Here is an 18,677-nt window from a genome sequence, read left to right as displayed (position 1 = left end):
CCTATCAGAGCCAGTCCCCTGCATTCAGTCTCTGCTCTATTTGCTCCTGCTCTGTCATTCTGTCCTTTCCTTCTCGTTTGGTCTTCCCATCCCTCTTCCCTCCGTGACAGGATTACAGCACCAGTGTCCTGTTGCTGGTGTGCTCTTGTTTGAGCTTTCTGCCTGACTTTTTTTCTCCACTCACCTCTTCTTTTTGCTCCGGTAAGTCTGATGAACGGCTTCCTTGCTGTCACTGTGTGGTGGCTTGGTGCAAGGGCTTTAGTTTAAGTGTTTCGCTTTGGGACTTTCAGCCCACGTTTTCTAGGAATAGCCTGAAATCCTGGGCACTATGAGATGTGTGAGGAAAACAGGCGAGTATCTAAGGCTGTTGGTAAAAGAGTGCTTCTCTAAAGAGTGATCAAAAATTTTAAGCTGGCTTTGGTAGAGCTTGCGTTTAAGTGAGACTAGGGGCCACGGCTGGTTTGCTACAACAGTCAGTGGTCAAGACTCAGGTGCTGCGTGAGAGGTGAGGCAGTGGACTTCAGAAAGTCTCTGAGTCTGGTTCTTTCCATGCTTGTATGAAAACCTACTGTGAAGCCTCCTCACTTTTGTTCAGTTTTGTGCTAGAAAATTGTGCATAAATCATAAAGCTATTCAAATGTAGCATGTAGTTGATAAAGCTGATTTTATCATCGCTTTCTGAAGTAATACATAGGACACTGTCTAGGCTGTAAGAAGGTGCCTGTATTTTTCTGGAGGGCAATTGGAGCTACAGTAGTGTGGCCCATTCCAGAGTTTAATGTTTGCTGCTTTGAGGTGTTAATAAAGTTCATTCTAGTGTCCTGTAGAGGTAAAAATTCAGATTTTATCAGCTTATGCTAGCTCATGTAAGTATATGGAATGTGTCATTTTAGAGAAGTATGTCTATGTATGTGAATTTTGAGCACAAAGTGCTAAATACCATTACCCATTTTAGAAGTGCTTAAAATAACTCTTGGCTGCAGAGCAGGTGCCATGTGTCCTTCTGCTAGATACATGGGGAGGCAAGAGCTAAATATAGACCTGTTTGTAAACCCTCTACAAGTTCAAACTGCAAGAAGGGAAGGAGAAAGCAAATCCCTTGAGAAGGAAGGGGAAGCGCTCTGTTTAAAAGAAGATAAACAGAACTCTGAGACAGTATGCAAGGCAGTCTGCAAGAGAAGCTAAGAAGACAACATTTAATTTGTGCTTTGCTCATGCCAGGACGGTGCCTCGGCAGCAGTGTCTGCTCCAGCGGCGTGAGAGGTGGCTGGTGCTGCCCGGCATGGGGGATGGTTCTCCCAGCAGCAGAGGGATGGCTTTTGCTCCTCTGCTAAATCAGGCACTGGCTCTTGCCCATTGACCTTTTACTTTAGAAGTACTAGCTGATTTCAAAGCACAGCGAAGGCAAATTGTGCCATAAATGTGAAATGTTAAGGGATACGGTCGGAGACAGACAAACTCAGCCCATTACCAGACTGAGCTTAGCGGCACTCTAGTAAGAAACCACATCCCTAAGAACCTCATGTAAATGCCTTTTAAACACCTCCAGGGTTACCTTGGGATCCGTCTGTGGCTGTGCTGTGTGCTCAGCCCAGCTTTGTGCCTTTGGGGACAACCACAGACTGCTGCTTTCCCAAGCATCAGTCTCACTGTGGGAAAGCAGGCATGGCCACGAGTCCTCCTACAGAAAGACATCAGCCTGAGACCGGTGTTTGTTACCTCCCACCTGAGACTGGGGGTCACCTGTGCCCCGAGGAGCTCCATTGCTCTCCTGGATTATCCCAAGCATTTAACAGAGGAAGGAAGAGAATGGAGAAGAGGGTCTCTCACAGTGGGGAGGAAGCAGCACCCTCTGGCTCTTAGTGTTTCCAACTGGAGGAGAGAAATCACAGAGTTATAGAATCATTTTGGTTGGAAAAGACCCTCAAGATCATAGAGTCCAACTTTTACTAAACCATGTTCCTAAGAACCTCATCGACTTGTCTTTTGAACACCTTCAGGGATGGTGATTCAACCGCTTCCCTGAGCGGGGAGGACAAGAGTGACTATCTATAGGCAGCAACCACAAATGTTTGGGATCAAGTTTCCATTCAAGAACACCAGGGCCATGAAAGATGCTGATCTCAGGGCTATGGAACAGGTCCCAGATTTGGGAGGGCAGAAGGAAAAAAACAAGCAAGATCCAACACTCAAACTCAGTCAGATCCTCCAGTCAGTCCTCCCTTTTGCCATAAAATAGGATATGGCCCTGTTGGAAATTCTGGTGCCTGGAGGCAATGGTAACGGTGGTAGGAGTGACAAATGTCAAGAGGTGGATTGCCTAAATCGGGCAAACCAAGGAACCAAGGTATTTATCTTCTGGGCACCTAATTTTTAGGCATTACTGTATCTAAGATAGCACATAATGTAAACACTTTGGGTCTTGCTGATATTGGCACTGTAAGACTTTTATGGCCTGATAAGGAAGAATTTCTGATGTATATCAAGGTTAAACAAGCTGGAGCATGCAGAGCACTGGGGCCAACTGCAGTAAAATTTCCCAGCATCAAAGGCTGTAAAAGGGGGCTGTTCTCAGCAGCACTCTGTGACGCTGGGGAAGCTGTTACACAAAACAAGGTGTAGAAGTCTTAACAGGTACTGTGTTTGTGCTGAAAGCAGTTAGCAGATCCGTGGTTCAGCCTGAAGGACAACAGAATAAAACATTAAAATATTTATTTGTATGTGTAAATATGATCCCCAGTAGAATCCATCAGGTGGCTACCCTAGGGTTAAAGTTTTCTTGCTGGCTATTTCTGTGGTTCCTGCATGCTCAGGCTGGTGGACTGAACCTCAGCAGATGTGAATTGCCATGGTTTCAGAGACTGATTTTTACTAACCCCTTTCTAGCTATGTTAGGGAAGATTTCCTGTGCGGCCAGTGTTTATACATCTTGTGTCCTTGTGTCCTTTATTCTAAACATCCAGTTTCTTTTTCATTCACCTGTGTTTTTCCTAATTACTTAGAAACACTGTGCATAAATCAATCACCGCTGATGATTTAAAGCCTACTGTGTTTGCAGACATGCTTTGTGACTTACGTAGGAGGAAAACTTTAGCCAAACTGAGCTGCTCCATGAGGGATGCAGTTGGGAGTCAGGAGGCAGACAACGGAGAGAGTCAGGGTGCAGTGAGAACTGTGTCAGCTTGTGCCTTCTTACAAAGAGAGTAGGTAGTCAGAAGAGAAATTCATATTTGGAGATGGAGCATTTAGCAATCCTGTTTTCCCTCTGTGATGCACATGTTACAAAAGTAGCTAGTTTAAATCAGGGATGTACTTTGTGAGACTTTTGTTCTGTCTAGACAAAAGCTGGTGAACCTGGGATTTCTGGCTGATTGATTGCCAATTGTCAGTTAATTAAAATTAATGAATACAATTGTAAACACTAGTCTGACCATGTCAGAGATAAACACATGTTTTGTGGAGCTTCTAGCTTAGCATTTACAATAATCTAACTGACCTTGAATTAATTGGCAGTCAATTATCTCTAGTTAAAACAAGATCACAAACTGTAGTCTAACATTCATGCTATCTGGAATTATTTACCTAAATTGCGCATGTAGGGTCTAATATTTCAATGTAAATTAAACTCAATATGAAATAAAATCAGACAGATATAATTTTACAATCACTTTGCAGTGATATAATGACCATGCCACATACAGGAAGGAAAGAATGGGGTGTGTCTGTCTGACAGGGTCTATGGGACCAGGTCCAGCTGCCTTCCCAAACTGTTCCCACTGGCAAGTTGTACCTGTGGGAGGACTGCAGGGGAAGGAATTTGTAGCTAACAGTTTTCAAGCACATCCTAAACCTCACTCAAATCTTTCAATCATAGGTTCACAATTAAATGCTTGAGAGATTATAAACTATAATATTTGACTATCTTATAAAATAGCTAGACAATCAAATCTTGAAAATGTTGCCTAAGTGATGACTGTCACTGCACTTCCAAACATCACTTTGACTGGGGAAAGTTTAATAACAAACACTGAGTTCTGTGTGACAATAAATTACATCTTTCTTATCATATGCTGCCTTTGGCCAAGTTAGTTTATGATTTTGAAAGCTGTAGAAATTTAGACACCATAGAAGATAAAGATTAGAGGCAACTGAACAGAGAACAAAGTGCTTCCCAGTTAGCTCCATGTTTTCAAAGCAAGTTGTTTTTCGGAAAGTAAGAAAGAGTCACCTCAAATGCTAGAACAGAACTGAGAAAGCAATCTTTTTCCTCTCTTTGTTCCCCATTGATACCATTGTAAATCATGTCATTAAAAGGAGGAACAAAAATCAGCCTGAAAAAGAAAGAAAGGACTCATTGGCTATAAAGAGTATGGAGCATGTAGTCAAGCAGAAGTGGGGGCTGGTTCCAGGGTGACACCCAGCTGTGCATCCAGCACCTCTGTGCTACCTCGTGAGGGCAATGCAGTGCTGGCAGCAGCTCTGCTGACACTCTGGGAAGGCAGGAGTTTTCTCTACACTGAGTTTTCCAGCCACATGCCGTCAGAGATGCTGTTTCTACTGGTACACACCTGCAGGAGCTGGTGTGGATGCTCTTGCTGACACCCTCATTGCCAGGTCCCGGGTAAGCCAGAGCAGCCTCCAGAGGAACACAGATACTGGGGGCTTTGGATTCACCTGGCTGAGTGTGGTTGCCCAAAGCGGTGGGAAAACAAAATCTTCTCTTTGCAAATTTGGAACAGATTATCTGAAATTTGCCCCAGAAAACACCATGGACCATGGTGCTTCTGGTCACTTTTACTTCATTGTGATTTATTCCAGTTTTTGTACTTTGTTAAACAAGCTGTCAGCAGCATGCAGCAAATACAAGAGAAGAGCAGTTTATAGCTGTTTATCTTATTCTTTGCCATTATTGTGACAGTGCCAAGCCAGGCCATTTGTAGATCAAGCACCATGCTGGGCTCTCTAAGAGCATAGTGCAGTATTCAGTGCACCAGATTAATTTAAAATATTCATTTTTCATGATTATCGACTTAAGATGTCCTGGCAGGAGAGAAATAGGAAATGAAACTGATGCAGCTCTGAAGTAAAGCTGCCCACCTTGCTAGCCAGCATTTGCAGATAAATAGATCAAAAAAAGTAAACAAGTGGCAAATAGTATGTTCAGGGAGGGAAGTGATAGAAATGACTCAGGTGTCATTTTGTGCGTTATTGCTGGCAACGGGAATAAAAGGGTTTGATTTTTAAGTATTAGTTTTGGGCATATTTTTCCTCTTGGAAAGTATATAATTTGCTTTTCTCCCTCAGGCAAATCACTTTGGTTGTTCATTTAAGTGTGACATATTCATCAAGCCAGAGCCAACCGATAAGGTGCCATACCAAATTCCGCACAAAATCACTCACATGCTGGCTGAGTTTTGGGAGCAGTTATAAGACTGGTTTTGCCTGCTTTTAAATTAATCCTCCATGTGTTTTCTGTCAGGTACTGCACCAAGCATGGAGAATGACCAGTCTCCCACCTTGCCCGGGCAGGACATCCAGGGGCAGAGTGGGGACAAAGCTGCCCCAGACTCGCAGCCCCCTGCTCCAGCCCCCACGGAACAGCCAAGCACCTGGCCCGAAGGAGCCGTGTGTGACATCTCAGAGGAGCTGAGCCGGCAGCTGGAGGACATTATAAAAACTTACGGGTCTGCCGTGAGCCTGATGGAGAAGGAAAGCACCACTACGGGAACCAACAGGCCTGAGAAGGGAGAGCCAGGCAGCGTGGAGGATGCTGAGTGTGAGGATGCAAATGAGGAGGGTGAGAAAGAGAAACTGGCTCCTGGGGATGCTTCCAGAGCAAAGGAGCCCAGCGGCAGCAAAGAGCAAAAGCTGGAGAAGAAAATCCTGAAAGGACTAGGCAAGTACTTGCATACTTACCCAGCCCTTCTGTGGACAGAAATAAAACCTCCCTGGTTCTTGCTCTTTCCCATGTTAAGCCTCTGCAATGGATGATGGGGACCTCTAGTTACCACTGAAAGTTATGGTGACTGTTACAACTTTTCTTTAACTGATAATTATTTTCAGCAATTACAAAGCAGATACACATAGGCTGTATCAGATATTAGTCCTTTGAAAAAGACAAAAGCTTAGGATTGTATCACACAATTCTGATGTGCTATTGGGCCACTCAAACTAATTAGCCAAAGCTGTGAGTCTGACGGCACACTGCAGAAAGTTGCTACTTAGAGAAAGAAAACCTGATCTCTCATTTGTGCCTCAGTAAATTTTTCTTCCCCTGCTTCCTCAGTTACGATTTCTCACTAGTCCTAACAGTGCTAATGGTGCTATTATGTGGTGTGGGAATTTGCAGAACAAATTCACTAACATGCCCAGGTTATTTTTCATCTAGCGGACCTCCAGACTCATGATGGACTATGTGAAATAAGCCAATGTGCTCTTTCTCTCTAAGCACAGTGCTTAGAGAGCTCCTCGGCCATGGCAGTGCTCTGTTAGCTGAGCCAGCAAGAAGTCAGCAAGTTGTGCGAAGTTTGTCCTTTCTGCTGTCCTTTCTGCTGGGCAGCCACTAGAGAGCAATGTAGTTACATCCCAATCTAATAAGCATGTAATTTGTTTCCCTTCCCTCGTTAAACTCCCGCCGATCTTCAAGCTTCACCTTTGTGTGAGAACCAGAACCCAGCCGTAGATCAAGACTATAGAAAAAATCACTGCAGGACGTTCTGACAGGCAGGGGACTAAGCATAGAACAGTGCAGGGCTTTTTTTCCAAGTGCCTTGAATAACCAGGAGAAAGCTCCCCCATTTCTATTGCCCTGGCTTAGATGCAGTTATTGGTACCTCTCCAAGATCAGTGAAAGTACCAAAGCATGGCGCTCCAGCTGCACTTTCAACAGTTTTCACTCCAGGATTTGATTTTAGCTCTCGTGAACTTATTTATATTGTTACTGTAGAGACAATTTAGTGTGAAATAGTGGATTTTCTCCACAGGCAGTACTTCTGGACTGCATTAGGCTTAAAGTAGAAAAAGTCCAGCCTAAAGCAGAAAGCAAATTTGCTCTCACAAACTCAGGAAAGAGAAGCATTTGGAAAAGCACAGCCAAGCCCCTGGCACCACAGCCATGCTTATCTGCAGGTACACCAGGGATATTTTGTATTTGATGAACAAGTGGTATTCAAGCTCCAGCTCATACTCAGGGCTGAAATGAATACCAAGAGGTATCAGAAGGGAAGCAATATATAAATGGCTACGCAGTGAATTAGCTATGCATGCCCAGATAGTTATTAGACTGTGAAAGCATTGTCTCTGGTATTCATTCTCTCTTTACCAGGTCAGAGAACTGATTTACATCAGGATCATGTAGCCCAGACCTGGCTGGCAGTACCCATCACTCTCTGATTTTTCCATCTGCACTATAGTCTCTCTACCTGACTTAATCTTCCTTCTGTCTTGCATGGATTGAGCAGTGCAGGAGCTGATTACACCAGCTTTGATCAGTTTTTGCCTGCAAAGATATCTGGCTTCTGAGCCTCTGGAGTCAAATGTGCCATATATGTGACCCTGTGACATTAGAAAAACAATACAGTAAAATTAGTTTATACAGAAAAAAGGCTTTTGCTAGAAGACAGCACATTACTGAGGGCTGAAATAGAAGAAAATTTGAGCATGTTTGTTCTTGTGAGGAGAAGAAACTAACATGAATTCATAGAAAAAAATTATTTGTTTCGTTCCAAAATGCCTCATTTCTCCTTGAGTTTTTACAGATTCATGCATCAGACAACCAATTTCATAACAGTACACCAGCTACAAACTACCTCTACCATCAAATCTCTGCTTCTTTTTTTTTTTTCAAGGAAAGGAAGGCACCCTACTGATGCAAAGCTTGAACAAGCTGAATACTCCAGAGGAGAAGCTGGATCTGTTATTTAAGAAGTATGCTGAGCTGGTTAGTACAACATTGGTTCTCTTCTGTGCAAACTGTCTATACAGTAAGATATAAAAACCATATGCCATGCAGCATGGTCAAAGTTCATGTAGTAGTAGCATCTGTCCTGCTAAGTGAATGCCAAAATAGTTGTCTGGGTTAAATAATCAGTTAGAGATGAGCAGGAGAGAAAAAGTGAGGAAAACAAGCTGGGCTCTTGCCTTTGTCTTCTGCAAGGAGTTTTGCATACCTCCATATGCAGGTATTGCTTTAAATTACATATGAATGATTTAATAATAATTTTTAAAAATAGTGCAGGGTTTAGTTTAAAAGTTAGGAAGCAGACAACCAGGAACTAGAAACCTGAGGCTAATGGTAAGAGAAACCACAACATACTGAAATGAAGAATCAAAGCCCCTGCCACCATAATGTCACCCCTGTAACAATGCCAGTGACCTCTGTTCTTTCCACACTTAAGAAAGGTTATTTTTAGATCAAGTGCTTTTTTCTAATAAGTCGTTACAGGGTTCTGTGGCCATAAGCTGTGGAAATCTTACAAATGAAAGGGCTGCAGCATTTTACTTTTTGTGAAGTGCTAAAAGACTTGCCAAGCAGAACAATGACTTTGTAATTGGTTTTATGTGCAGATGCGTCCATGTCTCATCATTATGTGAAGTTCAGCTTTCTCTTTTTTCATGTAAAATCCTCTGATTTCATAAATTTGGCTCAGGCTGATGATGGTTTAGCTTGTGCTTAAAGAGACTTCACACCCACAGATTAACTGAAATAGGTCATCTTCTTCCTCTATAATATACTCTCCAATGCATTCAAGCATCATTGGAGCAACTGTATAAAACAGGGGCAATATTGCAAATAGCCCATGCAGGAGAAAGGTGCTAAGACAAAAAAATACTGAACATTCGGTTTTGACATCCTGTGTAATGTCACTGAAATAAATCAGTTAATAAATACAACTGCAAGCTTATTGTAAAAAGCCTTATACTGCTCACTCAGCACAGCTGAGGGGTGTAGTGTGATCCTTGTGGGTACCTTCCAACTCAGGACTTCCTATCATTCTAATAACTTATCAGCACTCAGGTGTAGTAATTATGACTATCTCTGCTCCCTCTTGTCCATCCCCATCACACACTTTAGGTCACTTTTTGCTTTTGCTAAGTTATTTTCCAGCCTTCAGCTCTCTCGCCTGGTGAACCGCCACATAGTGACACAAACCCTTGTTGCTGCTCAGGGGAAGGTGCAGCCATGTGCCAGGCTGAGCTGGGTGCTGGCAATGGCTTCAGCTGCATTAAATAGTGCTGCTGCTGCCACCTGTGCCCAGCTGTGACCCCACACAGCATCAGCACTTCCCCACAGCCACCCAGCTATATGCTATTTAACTATTTATGCATGTGCTATTTATGCACATGCCCTGGCACAGCCTATAGAAAAGAAAACACCAGAAAATGGAAGGCATCAGGGAAGAGCATGGGCTAGTGTGAAGGATGCCATGACTGCAGGGACAGGAGAAGAGGACAGTTTAGCCATTTTGGCACAATCCATGCCACATTACTCGCCATTAGAGAATGTTTCATTCACTAATACTGGTGTAGGCAGAGTGTTAGTAAAGCAGACTCTGCTTCACTACAGCTTTTGCCTACAAACAGCTGTTGCAGAATTGTTTGAGACTGGTTTATTTTCAGAGGTCCTGAGGGTCTCACAAGTGTTGAGCACAAGAAGTATACGCAAATAAATTAGTATCGTTATTGTCTGCAGTGAGGTCAAGATAAAACTTTTTTTTCCTAAATTGAGAGTTTCTCTCTCTGGGTCGGCCTTCCAAAATCAGGATTTCTTCTATTTGTAGTTAATTTTAGATAATATTTAATTAATTATTCATACAAAATGTAGCATTGGAGGCCCTTTTGTCGTTCCAATTTACCAGTAAATTCCCTTCTTCAGTGTAAGAATGAAACCATATCTTAGGCACTCCTGAGAACCATGAAATATTAGTTTCTAGTGCAAGCCAATTTTTCTTTTGTGGGGAGGGGTGGAGAGAGAGAGAGCAAAAAATGCTTGGAAGACATTTCATATCGCGATTAAGACCTATTTTATTCTAAGCCAGCTATCTCAAGCACAGCTTGAGTGAATCATCTAAAATTTGGATAAATAATTATCCGCTCAGCACAGGCTACACATGCAAAATGTGAAGCAAAACGAATCTTTTTTGTGTTTTTAAAAGCAAAGGAGAAAGAGCCAAAATCAAGCTTGTAAAGGAAAACAAATCTCAGCCTTAATTACAAAGAGGCTATTTTTTTCCTACAATACTAGAAAAATTATTTTAGCTAGTGCAGCTTGATGAGATGCAAAAGCTCCTATTCTGATCTACTAGGGTAAAAACACACAATACACATGCCGAAAGTTGGGCATAAACTGTAAATATACGCCAAGCTGATGACTGCATTGTTTTGTGGTGTGCCTGATTTGATTGATAGTACATAGAGCTCTGTACTGTAAGCATAAATTACAGAACATCTGCAGAAAACAGATCCTCGGGGAAAGAATGTGTAAAATGCGGTGACTGTTGACTGTCTTGTTTGAGCTGCACATCATTTCCCGGCACTCACAGACTTTCCCAGTCATATTTGGGTTAATAATTAATACTATTGGTACGTATTATTAGATAAAGTAATCTTAATAGCAACTATCATTATTAAGGGTTGCCCATTGCAGCTCATATGCTGCTGGTTTTCAACCAGAAAACATCTGGACTTCAGAAATATCTCACAATGTATGCCTGCCTGTAATGCGGCGAGGAGTGTGTCGTAATGGGAGACAAGATCTTTAAAAGCTTAAGAGGTGAAATGCTCTTTGACATATCTGTCATGGTGTTAATTTGCAGTGCAGGAATTCTTTCTTTCAGAGCAGCCAGTAATGGGCACGTGTCAGAAGAAATGACCAGTCCGTGCAGTGACTGCTCTTAGTAATTCTGTTGCTGACCTTCATCCCTCCTCCAAATACACCGTTATTCCTCCACAGCCCTCTGGGGAGGCAGGAGCCACCCACCCACAGCAACAGCAGGTTCCCAAGTGAATGTCAGGGACTGACTGTCCATATTTTCTGTGGTAGTTACGTGGAGATGAAGAGCACAAAAGAGGTTTGATTCACTGTAACCCACCCCTGTTGATGACAGGACCTCCAGAAACACAACTGACAGATTCTCCCATGTGCTCCTGGGAGCAAGAGAAGCCTGGCAAGAGGAGGTGCCTACAGATCATTTTGGGGGGACTCCTCTCTGAAGAGCATTCTGCTCCATCAGCAGCAAAACCCCCATACAGACGGAATCCGCAGTCTCCAGCACCTCTTTTTGCTGTTGTTTTTTCCAGCAGGTTCCTGGGTAGCTAGGAAGCTGCTTCTTTTTCAGGAAGCTGCAAAACAGATTGAGCAGCTATTGCTTTATTTCATGATCTGGAGAAATCTCACCATGTAAAGCACTGCCGGCTGCTCCAGTTCCTAATGTTGAAACAAAAATAAAAACCTCACACATGTCCTTCAGAGAAATTCAACTCAAAGAAGGAAGGGCTGAAGCGGTGTGAAAAGAGTGTTAAAAACTATGTTCAGCCACACTACAAGCACACTTGTGACTGTTGCAGTGAGCAGGCTTGAGACTTCCTCCAGGTTGCTTGCTCCTCTCCCATTAATGCTGATAAATAGAAAACATTTCCTAAGAGGTTAAGAAAGTGTGAAGGCTTCCCCCAAATCAAAAGAACTAGTTTCCTCTTTTCTTCCTCTTTTTTTTTTTTCATTTTAATCCCTGTTCCCTGCCCAGCTTGAAGAACATCGTGCCGAGCAGAAAAAGCTCAAGTACCTGCAGAAGAGGCAGGCCCAGATCACCAAGGAGAAGGACCAGCTGCAGAGCGAGCACAGCCGAGCCATCCTCGCCCGCAGCAAGCTCGAGAGCCTCTGCCGGGAGCTCCAGAGGCACAACAAAAACCTCAAGGTGAGTGGTGGCTTCATCAAGGTAGCCGACAGTCAGGAGGGAAGAAGATGCTGATGCCTTCCCATCTTGCTCTAGTATCAAATCTAACAGACTTTTGCATCTGCATGTGCAATATATAACTGCATATACACTCCAGTCTTAGGCCTGTTTATACCAAGACCCCTTTATTCCTCGTTTGGCTATATCAAAGCATTTTTGGACATCGAGTTTGAACACATTAGCTGTAAGCCCTCCTTGGATTAACAGGGAGCTCAGTGCAGATAAAACCAGTGGTGCTGACAGACCAGGTCCCTGAGGCTGCAGATGTGAGTGCATGGCCAGAACAACAGGCGCACCAGCCTTGCTCCAGGGGACACACAGAAGGCTGGCGGGTGTTTTCATGCAGTTTCATCACTTGGGCATTTTTGGGTGATCTGTGAGAGTTAGTCAATCAGGACGTTTGCCTCAAGACATTGAACCTCAAGACAGGAAGAATGCCAACACTGTTTGTGGAAGTCATTTGGATTACAAGAATCAGTTCAAAAAGGAAATTTTCAGGAGTGTCAAAAGGCTGGGTTCCATGTGGATGTCTGCCTACTGCTTGGTGCATCATGCCATGTAAATGCGAAATTTATAATATAATTATGCTTCTTAAGAATTTTTGTGTTCAAGAGCTGTATTTCTGTTGTGATCTTCCTTTTCCCTGAGTACATGTTAATGATGGTGATGTTATTATAATAGAAAAAGCCTCTCCTTTGATCTTTTCAAAATCCTTCTTTATGGGGATATAGTTATGTATAGAATTACACATATGAATTCTCAGTAGCAAGAATTTCACCTGATATAACCTCTGCTAACTGTGACAGATTTTCATTGATTTCCACCACCTCAGGAGCCGGCCTTCAAGGTCTGTCACTGACTTTCATAGTATATTGGTAAGAATATAGCTGGGAGGGGAAACGGCCACGTACACACTCAAACTGTGCACATGTAGAAGGACAAAAGCAGTTTAACAGATAGTTGAAAAATCTGGAAGCAAATCTTTGTGTGCTCAGTTATAGTAGCACGAAACTGGCAGTGCAAATAGTATTTGTGCCTGTCATTTGTAACAGACCTGAGCTACATCTCAGTATTGATCCACACTGATTTACCACGTTGTCTTTGGGCAAAATCTTTCAAAATAAATACAAGCTAATTTTAAAGTGATTTAAGAGTACAGCATACGGTGCTTTGCATAGACTTAAATGAGATTTCTCAAACAAACAAATGGTATCAGTGGAACAAATCAGTGGAAATGGTGGTATAGAGAAAAAATAATTATATTTGGAACAGCTTTTGTTGAATTCTTCATACAGTTTCCCAGCTATGATATGCTTATTAATCTCTCTAGTAGAGAGCATGATTTTTCCTTTCTCTTTGCATATAAATACTTAATTACACATTTCATCTTCAAATTTAGCAAAGTCTCTTTCCAACATCTTTCCACCTGTTGGACTGTTTTACTTTGAGACTAGGTCCCCTAAATAAACCTGTTAATTTCAGACTCAGTTCTGATTTTTATCCTGTACCCATGCAGGTAAGCCAGGAAAGGTATCTGAGCTGATCTTGTAGTAGGAACAAATGTTCACATTTCAGCCACATCTTTCCAATAACTTGGAGACCTTTTAAGAAATCCTGAGTAATAGCTTTCCTCTGGTTCCTGTGCTTTCAGTGTAAAAACAACAAAGTTAAATAAAACAGTAAGACAAAACATCCTTGCAGAATGAATGAGGATTAAATTAATAAACAAAGGTGTTAAATATCTTTATGCAGTTTTGTCTCTCTAAGAATTTTAACAGAATTCTTAGAATATTTGCCTTTAAGCTTTAGCTCCTGGACATCTGTGAATCTCCAGAATCTCATGTGCTTATTTAAATGAATGCAATTTTTTTTCACTTATGACTGTACTGAGAGGGCCCAAAACGAGATAATCGATTGAATGTTATTTTTAAAATCTCCTGCTTAAGTCATTTTTATTTTGGTTTTGGCAGGACAGAGAAGCTGATTCATAATTTTTTAGCACTTGGGATTAGCACTTCTGATTATGTTCCAAAGCATGGAAATTAAAAACTGTAGGAGACTGTGTTGTTTCAATAGCACAGGAGAAACCTGTCCTGTCCAGATCATGAACCTCCTCTGACTTGCCGTGTGGTACATTATGTGCACATCACGTCATGTAAATGTCGTCTTCACTCATCTGGTGTGTGGAATTCCCATTAAGTGGAGATCAGTGCAGCCAAGTGGTGATGAATATGCAATAAGGAGCTGCGCTGAAATCCACAGGGCAGATCATCCTTGCACTTACACTTCACAGCAGAAAGCAGATGTTTAATTCTCCCTCCAAGAAAAGCAGAATAAATGTACATGAAATAGCATAATGTGTTCCCACTGCAACAGAGAGTAGCTCTGCTCAGACCAACAGCATTTCTCTGCGTGGTGTTTGTGTTCTGCCAATTACCTGATAGTCTGGTGGCTACTTAGCATCTTGTAGTGACACGAACCTCTCAGGTCCCTTGTCTTTTCTGCTGCTGTGCATTATGCAATGACTTTCATACAAATGTCACATAAACCAACAGCTTTGATTATGGGCTCAGCTCCAAACTGGCTCAGACCATGATGCCTGAAAGAAGAGAATGCTTCATTGAAAATGAAGTCCCTGCTCATGTCATCTTGGCTGACAGGACTTCAGCAGACCAAAAGTCTTCTTGAGTTGTGCCAGAGAGGCATGAGAACCAGAGATGATCCTGCCCTTCTATTTGCAAATAATTTCACATTCCAGTGATAAATCCCAAACTACAGAATATCCTTGTCTTAATTTTACAAGTTTTTATTCAATGCATTCTTGCATTTTTAGCAGTAAAACATGAGAGTGATAGCAGTATTGCAGGAGAACACAGGAATATGTCTTTTATAGGGTAGATATGGAGCACAAAGATTAAGAAAGGGCAGAGGAAAGGGAACAATAGTTTATGGCTGGACTGTGGTCTTCCACAACTGGAAATCTAAAAAAGAATTTACAGTGCTTTATTTTTCTCATTAAAATTGAATACTTAATTTAAAACATGGTTTGCATGCTATGATTTCACCATGATAATCCTGAAATGTCACCATCCTAAACACCTTGTGCTCTGCTCCCCTCAACCAAGCAAACCAGGAACTTTGGACTCCACACAGCTATTTCATCTGTAACAACAGTAACACAAAATAGAAGTCTGTCTTCAGGCCTCCAATTTTGGAGGAAACTTAAGGATCTTGCTTTGCACTATGACGTTATGAAGGGGGGAGGACTAAGGAGTCTACTGGCAAAAAAGTATATTTTCTCAGATAATGGGAACATACGTAAGTGAAGAGTTGGGGCTGTAGCCATGTGATAGTAAAATCTGGGTGATGCCAATGCTTTGAAGTTTGCCACACTATGCCTGCCCAGGTGAGATGGGTGAAGGGCAGCCATCCCCACAGCCGTGGAGCAGAGCTGGCAGGGACACAGGGCTCTGCTGGTGGCACCATGAGCATCCAGCCCCCACCCTGACCTTTATAGCTGGTAAAGGTTCAGGTTTAAAGCAGACACCTCCAAAGACCCATCACTATTCACATGATATTATCGGTAGCACCTAGAAGACTCTGAGGATGAAACTGTATTACCTGAAGGACAGAGCACTGAGACACAGAGGGGTTTTTCCTTGGCACAGGGAAGAGGTGATGCCTGCGAGTCTCTGCACAGTGCCCAGGCTACACAGCCGCCTTTCTGCTCAGCCGGCTCCTCATATCCACACCCACCTTTAATCTGTATCTGGGATCTCAAGGATTTAACAAATCACTGCTATTTCACGAAGGACTCTGAGGAGCTCTCCGGGACACACCTCATCTCCCCTTTTCTTCAAATATTTTTTTTCTCTGAAGGAGAAGAGGTCAAGAGAAATACTTTGCCCTGCAACTATATGCTTCCTGGCTCAGTGTCTTTAACCATGAATCTTTGTATTGTTTCTGTACTCTGTATAATTATTCTACCTCAGAAGAGAGGATGAGCAGGAAATAAGATCCTCTGAGTAACACTTGCCTTTTTTTTTTTTAACATTTGCATGATTGCTATTCTCAGGATGTCTCATTTCACCTTGTGACAGAACTGCTCAGTGTGACAAACACACAATCCACCAAGTTTTTGTTTTATATTCTGTTGGATTTATTACTCCAGAGAGCTTTAAATCACAGCAGTGACATGTTATAACACCATTTGGTCCACTGAAACAACAAAGTATTTTTGAGGAAGGATGTTTTGAAGCCATAGAAATATGATTCCAGACATGCAATTTCAATTTCTCACTCTGACTTCTTGAAGTGAAAACACTTGGTCATTCTCCTCCCTGCTCAGGGCTGCACCTATACAATGGAGAACTAAGAGGCTCAAGCAGCTTTTTAAAGAGTGTATTAGATGTAAAATGGAGTTCTGACTTGACCAAAACTATTAATATCTAGGAATTCAAGTGAAATTTGGCAAAGTTTTGAACAAAAGTAGAAAGGATGACATTGTTTGTAAACATCCCCTTTCAAAAGAAAATTTAATGTTTCATTTTGACAATGTAGCATTTTTAACTCTACTTTGGAACAGCATTTCTTTTCCACTATTATACTAAAAAGAGTTAAACAAAAAGTAACTACAAACAGAACAAAGCTTGAATTCTGATCAAGCAAAATTTTTCAGGCTAACTCAAAATCATTCTCACAAATTTAAAAAAAAAAAAAAAAAAATTAGCTTCATTTTCATCTTGCTGCAGATTTTTTGCATGTCAAATTTCCAGGCCAGATGCTGAACCAGCCCTCCCCCCCGACATTTGCCCAGCTCTGTCTGAAATTCTTTCTTCCTCTTAAGAGTGAGAGTCCTGGGCTCACACGTGGTTTTATTCTGTTTGTGAGTGCACACACGTGTTCTTGTGTAAACTGCAGAGCACTGTAGGGCTTCGTGGTGATTTCTGTGCACTGAGGTATTATTAGCACTAATGGCTCCAATACTTCCCTCCCATCATCCAAGGAGTTGTCATCTCTGTCACTCCCTGGTCAGCAAAAGGACAAACGTCCCCTACCTTGAACAACAATTGTCCAAGGTCAGGCTTGTGTTGTGCATGCTAAATAGAAATTGGGTCATTTGGTATTTGTCTTACTTTAAGAGTAAGGCCTGAATCAACACCTTTTATGTCACATTTATGATATAGATTATACCTCATTAGAGCCAGCTAAGGCTTTATTCAAGCATATTTATAGAAAATACACATACGCAGTGTTATCAGAGTTTTTACATAAATGACTATGCTAGTCGAAACGTTATTAGAGTATGCCATTTGCAGGCTGTGGAGCGGATTCTTAAACACGGTTCTGGCATGATTTGTAACTATAGCAGATATGGTCCTGACCACTGTATGTCAGGATTATATTCCCCAGAAGGGCAGACTGCCCTGGAAGCAAATGAGTAGGGAATAAATATAATCCACATTTCTTGATTCAAAGCAGTGAATTCAGATTCTTTCTGCACTCTCTTTTGTATTAACAAATTCAAAACTGAATTTCAACAATTGGTTAAAAAAAAAAGGAAAAAAAAAAAAGCGGAAAAAAAAAAAGCAAAAAAAAAAAGCAAAGTTCTCATTCTCTGCTTTGATTCTGTGAAAAACAGCCCATAAGCTTGCCTTGATTCCACCACCCAATAAATTAGTCCAAATGCTGGTGTCAGTTAAAAAGTAAGGGAAGGAAAATGAGAAAATCTACAGAGAGTGGTGTATTTGTCTTAAAAATTAAAATCTCAGAGACCATAAATTTGATATGAGGATTCGTAGTTAAAAGGAGGCATTCTAAAGAGTAAGTTTTTAATCCAATCACAAAGTATTTTGATAAAAGAGCTTTCAACTGTCTCCACTAAATATCTTCTTCCAAAGCAAAAGCTGTGCTGCAGTACCATGAATCAAGACATGCATGTATGTCCCTTTTCCAGGCTTGCTTTCATCTGAAATTAGGCTCTACATCCACCTTTATAAATGCAAATTCTTAGTTCCTAATTTTTTCGAGGCCGCTGCATAATTTGCTCTGTAAATTTAGAATCATGCCTAATGTTGGAGCAGATGAAAGCAAGAAAATCTCCAAAGAGGAATGCAAACATGTATAATCCTTCAAAGGGAAGCCTGATGCTACTCTGAAACAGTATCTTTCAGGAACCACTTATACATCTCACTTTCATGCCTGCCTTCTCTCCCATTTAACAACAGGAGGAAACAATTCAGAGGGCACGAGAGGAAGATGAGAAGAGGAAAGAAATAACTAATCATTTCCAGGGCACGCTGAGTGAAATCCAGGCTCAGATCGAGCAGCAAAGCGAGAGGAACATGAAGCTCTGCCAGGAGAACACGGAGCTGGCAGAGAAGCTGAAAAGCATCATTGACCAGTACGAGCTGCGGGAGGAGGTGAGAGCAGCACCCTGGCTGCCCGTGGGGATGGGCAGTAAACCCAGCTTCCCCAGGGGACAGCATGAAGCATCGCCAGCCTGTTCCCCCTGATGGCTATCATTAGGGTGTCTTGTGGAGGTAACAAGGGCAGCCTCCATCACACTTTGCTGTCCAAGCATGAGCAGGCATGCAGCGAGCCTGCCGGGCCCTGCGTGGCCAGCTCTGCAGGCAAGGAATTGCTGAGGCAGACACCCTGACTGCAGCACCCGCGGCAGCCTGGCCATGGTGGGTAGAGAGGCCGGCTTATCCCAATGTTGAGGTG

At 42.2% G+C, this 18,677-nt stretch overlaps 1 protein-coding gene across 1 annotated transcript in view; it reads left to right on the top strand.

The window, feature by feature from the left end:
* Window positions 1-59: 59 nt before the first annotated feature.
* The window catches only part of TXLNB (taxilin beta), a gene marked incomplete at its 3' end in the record, with an annotated part of 34,288 nt that continues 15,670 nt past the window's right edge, over window positions 60-18,677 (top strand). The window contains exons 1-5 of the mRNA XM_080342922.1: window positions 60-201; window positions 5,480-5,896; window positions 7,848-7,939; window positions 11,742-11,912; window positions 18,179-18,373. Coding sequence (XP_080199048.1) covers window positions 5,494-5,896; window positions 7,848-7,939; window positions 11,742-11,912; window positions 18,179-18,373 — 861 coding nt within the window. The 5' untranslated portion in view covers window positions 60-201; window positions 5,480-5,493. The remainder of the gene's footprint in view (window positions 202-5,479; window positions 5,897-7,847; window positions 7,940-11,741; window positions 11,913-18,178; window positions 18,374-18,677) is intronic.

The sequence above is a fragment of the Nesoenas mayeri genome (genome assembly GCF_963082525.1).
Source record: "Nesoenas mayeri genome assembly, chromosome: 3".
In the NCBI taxonomy this organism is placed as follows: domain Eukaryota; kingdom Metazoa; phylum Chordata; class Aves; order Columbiformes; family Columbidae; genus Nesoenas; species Nesoenas mayeri.
The sequence above is the reverse complement of the archived record's forward strand: the minus strand, read 5'-3'. Positions and strand labels throughout refer to the sequence as shown.